This window comes from Brienomyrus brachyistius, chromosome 14 (assembly GCF_023856365.1).
Source record: "Brienomyrus brachyistius isolate T26 chromosome 14, BBRACH_0.4, whole genome shotgun sequence".
NCBI lineage: Eukaryota > Metazoa > Chordata > Actinopteri > Osteoglossiformes > Mormyridae > Brienomyrus > Brienomyrus brachyistius.
The window spans coordinates 21,356,162-21,362,655 of NC_064546.1; the positions used below are offsets into that span (position 1 = coordinate 21,356,162).

The 6,494-nt window shown below is 40.5% G+C and overlaps 1 protein-coding gene across 2 annotated transcripts; it reads right to left on the reverse strand.

Moving 5' to 3' along the window:
* Positions 1 to 3,357: 3,357 nt before the first annotated feature.
* On the reverse strand, positions 3,358 to 5,991 carry LOC125707536 (pro-opiomelanocortin-1-like). 2 transcript variants are annotated; one of them, XM_048974765.1, is made up of 4 exons: positions 5,805 to 5,991; positions 5,019 to 5,048; positions 4,799 to 4,943; positions 3,358 to 4,163 (listed from the first exon to the last, which is right to left on the reverse strand). In XM_048974765.1, the coding sequence occupies exons 1-4, from the start codon at positions 5,981 to 5,983 to the stop codon at positions 3,594 to 3,596; spliced, it is 924 nt and encodes a 307-aa protein (XP_048830722.1). In that variant the 5' UTR covers positions 5,984 to 5,991; the 3' UTR covers positions 3,358 to 3,593. The 2 variants fall into 2 exon arrangements, with proteins under 2 accessions (XP_048830722.1, XP_048830723.1); XM_048974766.1 differs by lacking the exon at positions 5,019 to 5,048.
* Between the last annotated feature and the right edge of the window lie 503 nt (positions 5,992 to 6,494).

Below are 6,494 nucleotides of genomic sequence, written 5' to 3' on the forward strand. Positions count from 1 at the left end.
GTCAGAATTCTGAGATAAAAAAGTCTGAATTCTGAGATAAAAAAGTCAGAATTCCAAGTTAATAAGTCAGAATTCTGAGATAAAAAAGTCAGAATTACGACTTAATAAGTCAGATTTACGACTTAAGTCAGAATTCTGCGATAAAAACTCGGAATTCTGAGATTAAAAAGTCAGAATTCTGACTTAATAAGTCAGAATTTCGACTTAAGTCAGAATTCTGCGATAAAAACTCAGAATTCTGAGATTAAAAAGTCAGAATTCTGACTTAATATGTCAGAATTCCGACTTAATAAGTCAGAATTCTGCGATAAAAACTCGGAATTCTGAGATTAAAAAGTCAGAATTCTGACTTAATATGTCAGAATTCCGACTTAATAAGTCAGAATTCTGAGATAAAAAAGTCGGAATTCTGAGATTAAAACGTCAGAATTCTGACTTTTTTATCTCAGAATTCTGAGTTTTTATCACAGAATTCTGACTTAAGTCGTAATTCTGACTTTTCGTTATCTCAGAATTCTGACTTATTAAGTCTGACTTTTTTTTGATCGTCACGGTGTTTATTTCGTTTGTAGTTATGCGCAGACAGTGGCGTTAAGTTCGACCCAGGGATGATCTACAACGGGGGAAAATAACAGGTGCATGGGGAAAACTAAACAGGATATGGGTAAAACTACTGGACCCCCCCAACTTCAAACAGAAAATATCTTGTTATATACTGAAAGACAAAATGTTAATTTGATGTGTGGCTTTTCTATTCTGTCTCAGCGTCAGACAGGTGCACAAACGTGGGAGCGCTGCAGTGGTGGGGGTTACACACTACCCCTCACCGCTCCCCCTCCCCTCCCCTCCCCGCCTCCACTTTTCACAGACACACGTCCGAACCGCTGAAGGAGGGGCGTTCATTGGAGGAGGACAGCGTCAGACACACCTCCTCTCATTCTACGCTCTCTCACTTTCACAGGGTTTCTTTCATACTCGTACAACACACGCTCCAACATTGCTCTCAGAATGTCCAAGACTTTTGCAGACACAACCAGCCTACAGAGGGCCAACCTACAGAGGATCAGCCTACAGAGGGCCAGCTTACAGAGGGGCAGCCACGGAGGGCCAGCTCACAGGGACCCAGCCTCAGAGACCCAGCCTACAGAGGGTCAGCCACAGAGGACTGTAGTATCCGCAACATTTCCAGCCTCCGGACCGGAATCATTCACCTTCCAACAGTACCGCGTCAACGGCAGCGGCAGTGGTAGACCCCGGTGGCAGACCCCAGCAGCAGCAAAATCAAATAGAAAAAAATGAATAATAACCAACCATAACTAATTTCATATCCCCAACATTTGGAAAAATTATCATCAACCATGAACAATATTTGTGACGTCACATGGCCCACACCTGGGCCTTGCCTGGCCCCGCCCCCTTTTGACCCCAATCCTTTGATCTTCGTGACCTTTGACCCAACCTGTCAATTTGATGTGAGCGGTATGCCTCTATCTCTCCAACACACCTACTAAAGCTGGTGATTGGTAGATTAATGTGTATTGAGCAGGGAAATTTGCAAACTGTGTTGGATACTGGACCACCAGGACTGGAATTGGGGAACCCTGGTCTAAAGTATACCTAAGAACAAATGAAAACTTGTTTTATACCTTTCTTCTCTACCTGACAGTATCAGTTCGAAAAAGTTTGTGGCTCATTTACTGGGATCCTTGATGACTATCCCAGCTTTCACCAAGCACCGCCTGGTATGTATACCCTGGAGTAAGCACTTTGGTAGTTTCCTTGGCTCCCAGTTTCTTTTCATGGTCAAAATCACGTGGGAGCCTGGAGTTTATCCCCGGCATAACGGATTAATATTCCACGAAATCCCATTAAGGGTAGAGCCTGATTGGAACAGCAATCCATTGCGTAGAATATAGTACAGCATATGAGGCTCCCTCTGATCGTATTTGACATAAAACAAAAGGAACAGTGCTAACCCAGAGTATACTGTACTTGGAAATGATGATTTTAGCACAAGTGACTATTAGACAATGATGCTGCTGCCACAGATGCTGTCAGTATATGAGCCTTGAGCTGTGATATTCTTCACTTGAAGATATGAAACTCCAACAGCTGAACTGGGGCATACAATGATCCATATGGAGCCATTCTCATTTCGCGAGCCACTGCTTTGAGGCATCGCTTCTTCTTAGATATTTTGTTTACCATGGCAGCTTGAGCTGTGGCTGTTATTTATGATTCTGTTCTCTCCCGCTTAAGGACACATCTGGTTGCCACAAACACCCCCAAGATGGATCCTTCCTAATGTCAATTTCGTAACAAAAATAAAGATCATACTAACAAAAGCTGACAAATAAACACCAAAGAAGAAAACAAATAGCTAAACTTCTTGCTAGGATATATTGTTGCTTATTTGCACTTTGAAGCTTTCTTGAAGCAGAATATTCCCAGATATTCTGTAGCAGAAATGCAAAGGTTTGAACTTTCTGTCTACATGTTTGTTTTTCATTTTTGATATTTAATAATTTATTATTTTAAACCAATCCTGCACAATGTGCAATGTAAATATCAACATTGCATGTCTGCTGGGTTGAGACTATCAGCAAAGTGATGATAAAATATAATCATTCTCGTTCTTGCTGTTGTACTCACTCTCAGAAATTGTGGTGCATTTATGAGACATTTAACCAAAATGTGTTGGAGGAGAAAAGCAAACTAGAACTGGTCACCAGGAGACATTCATCGTTGGCTGCAAGCTGAAATATTTTGGATTCCATGGGGATGATATTGGGCAAAAGCAAGTGATTTATTGGCACATTAACTCATGGCCACACCATCAAGTCTCTGTTGGTAGATGATGGTTCTATTTGACTATAGTAAATTTTGATAGTTTGATGGTTAACTTATACATCTTTCTTTTTTTCAACTCCTCTTTGTTTTTTAAAGTTTGTTATAATTATTTGTGCCGGCATCTTAGCAGGTCTATTTTTGCACGGAAATTTAAATATATAGAAAAAACAAGACCGTATATCTGTAATTTAAATTGGATTAAAAGTAAACTGAAATTAAAACAAAAGAAATTGCATAAGTATAATGGAATGGAGATGTGTGTTTGAACAACGAATTGGGGAAAATATTTTTGCACTGCAGAAATGATAAACATGACTGTTTATCACCATTTGTGTTCATACTTGTTTTCATTGCAGTGTTTGCAAGGTCATACTACTTCATAGTATAACTATCAAATAAGTGAAAATGTTTGCAAGAATATTTTTATAGTTTCCCACAAAGTTAATTGACAATATTTCTGTACATCTCGAAAAACGGCTTTATCCCATTCTATAATCCTGTATTTAATCACAAAAACATTTCTTAATTACATTATTCAGAATTTATTTTTGACTACATTGTGTGTTAAGGTAGCTGATGCCTAAGACAGTAAACCTTCTGGTCAACACTCATGATATTAGTGTTTTTTGGGGGGATGGCAGAGTGACTAAGTAGTGGTTTATTGGAAATGGTGAATGGAAAGTGAAGTGATGTGTTTGGCCGCCTCTGTCTACAACGATGGTGATGGGTCCCCTCCTTCTCTGCTATTGTGGGTTCCCCGTATCCTTCTTCTGCTGGGCGTCCTTGATGATGACGTTTCTGAACAGAGTCAGCAGGGGCTTCTGGCTGTGCTCGTCCCAGGACTTCATGAAGCCACCATAACGCTTGCTGGCTGGGGGCTCGTTCCACCGGAAATGACTCATCTTATAGGGCCTGTTCTTCTTCTCTTGTATGGTGGACTGCGGATGCTCGCTGGCCAGGTTGCTCTCCCCCAGGGCATAGTCCAGGTCATGGAGGAGGTCACGCCGCTCCTCCTCTGGGTAGGCCCCGGTGGCCTCCTCCTCCGGGACCCCGGCGTACACCTTGATGGGCCGACGCTTGCGCCCCACGGGTTTGCCCCAGCGGAAGTGCTCCATGGAATAGGAGCGCTTATTCTCATGCGGGAGCCCTACTCCTCTGTACCCAGTAAGCGTCTCCTCCTCGGGGGTGGGCAGGGTGGCCAGCAGGACACTTCCATCACCATCGTCAGACTCTGACTGCGGGTGAAGGTGCCCATTGCCGGGGTAGATAGGGGACTCGGCCGTAAGGTCAGATCTGCATTGCTCTATACATTCCTGAATTGAAACATTACAAACCAGCAATCAAAACTGATGTTTTCTTTAACATGATGTAATTTATATAAAATAGAGTTATTTTAATTCGTAATTAATCTTTAATTCATATTTCGTATTTCATAAGTCGAAGGCAGTGCAAGCAGCATATAGTGACAAATATTTTTAATAAAAAATTTTAACAAGTGATACAAAAATTATCATTTAGAAGGTTTATATCATATACCTATTAAAAAGAGAGCAATTTCAGTCAACTTGTCCTAAATGTCATTAACAGTGATGCACACTCTTCAAATTTATCTCCATCGTTTCACATTTTAAAAATTTCAGCATATATTTTCATTCGGAAAAACACATTTACATGCTACAAAATGATATTTGCAATTTAATTATTTCCTTGAACTAAGTCATTCATTAAAGTCTGGATCATTATTAGATATTGTGTGCAAATGTATTGTTATGGAGAAATTTCATACATAAGACTTTCCTGTATTATCTCTGGCAGATATTGTAATTAAATATGAATGGGATGGATGGGTACAGATACAGGGCATGAAGTGTGAAATGACATGAATGGGAGTAATTATGCACACGCACTTGCAGGAAGGTAATGATGCAGCGGATGCTGGGACACTCACCTGGATGCTCTTTTCTGAGCTGAGGTCCCTGCACTTTGTATGTTCCCAACATTGCCCAGTCACCCCCTGGCCATGCGCACACAACATGGCCACAGCCAATAGCCAAGCTGGAACCACCATCGTCAGGCCAACGACTGACACGGGACTGCAGATGGGAGGTTGCACCCAATGACTCAACACAAGCGTCAGGGTAACAGTCAGCGATCCCCCCCCCACTTACCTCGTAAACGCTGACAGAAAAGGTCTCCACCTGCATAATTGCATACAATATTATTTTGCGCTGTCTGCTTTCTATATGCACGGTCTTGCACCAACTGTTTACTTGTAATATTCATTGTCATCGTTGTATACTTTTTATCCATTATTTATTGTTCAGTGTTTATTCTTAAACTTCCCTTTGTTCAAGCTGTCTGATGCACCAAAGAACTGAGATTGTGTTTCGTGCGTCAGATGACAATGGAATAGCATGACTTGACGCTTCACTCATTTTGACTATATTTCTTAAAAAGTGCCTAGTTGATATTTGAATGTCAAACTTGTTGGTTCTCATCCACGAATGCTCTTCAGGTTAGTCAACTATTACTCTAATTAGTCATATGTGGTGTAATGAAGACCAAGACCTAATATCTAGTTAAAAGTCCCATAATGTGTCACATAGAACCGGTTCCTCCGCAGCCAGAGAGTAGAGTTACAGCACAGAATTGTCCCTCTCATAGGACAGCACACATACAACATAGGAATAGTCTAAGACTGTGCCAATTCTCTTTGCTTGCCAAACTGCTTTCCTTGCTTACCTTTCAATTTTTCAATTCATGTGAATTACACAAAAATTAAAAGTTCTTCAATGAATACACTGGATTTTTATGTAATTGTTCATCATCATTAGATTTAAGTTACAATACAATCGAAGCCCAAAAGCTGATATTGTAGCATTAGGAAATTTCCTGGCTCACAAATGTAATAATAACACAAACTTCATATAGAATGCAAATTTAAATCTCTTTACCTGCTTCGCTTTCTTTTCCTTTCCTGCAACAGGTCTGTCGTTCTCAGCTGGTATGGTTTCTCTCCTTCTGTCTGCTGGGAGCAGCTTTCGTGCCGGCTTCTGACCTGTTCGTTTCCCGTAAAGTCAGAACTCGAAATTTCCCTCCTTTTATACCAATACCTACATGACAACCTTGTCATGAGAGATATTTCCTTTTGTGTCCCTTAAGATAGGGGAGGTGCTAAGGGATGATGCAGAGCACATTAACGGCAGAGACATTGTCAGACATTGGGGATTATTAAGTAGCTGCAACTTGTTGAACTTAGGATACAATTACCCTGCACTGGTTGAGGAGGGGAAGGATAGGTGTTAATGCGAGCTCTGAATGCGTAAAGGTCAGATTTACCGAAACTGGACCTAAATTAATTAGGCGCCACTGCAAGTGGCAGAGAGCATGAAAGCTGTCATTACTAAGATTACTCTAATCTCTCTGTAAAATTGGATTGACAAGGAAAAACAAATTTGCAGGAGGCAAAAGGCAGGAATAAATATACATGAGCGACTAATTAAAATGAAATAATTAACAATGATATACTGCTTACCCGCTGCAGGGTCACTGTGATTTATCAATAATGATTCTTTCAAAATAGTCATAATTTTTTGTGTGTAAATACATTTTTTTTTAACAAAAAGTATTTTCTTTCATCTGTG

Excerpts from the sequence above, each read along its gene's own strand:
- LOC125707536 (XM_048974765.1), bottom strand. The coding sequence starts at position 5,983 with ATGACAAGGTTGTCATGTAGGTATTGGTATAAAAGGAGGGAAATTTCG. Across the intron at positions 4,944-5,018 it reads TTTCTGTCAGCGTTTACGAG|TCCCGTGTCAGTCGTTGGCC; the intron begins GTAAGTGGGGGG and ends TCCCATCTGCAG. Across the intron at positions 4,164-4,798 it reads GCTCAGAAAAGAGCATCCAG|GAATGTATAGAGCAATGCAG; the intron begins GTGAGTGTCCCA and ends GTTTCAATTCAG.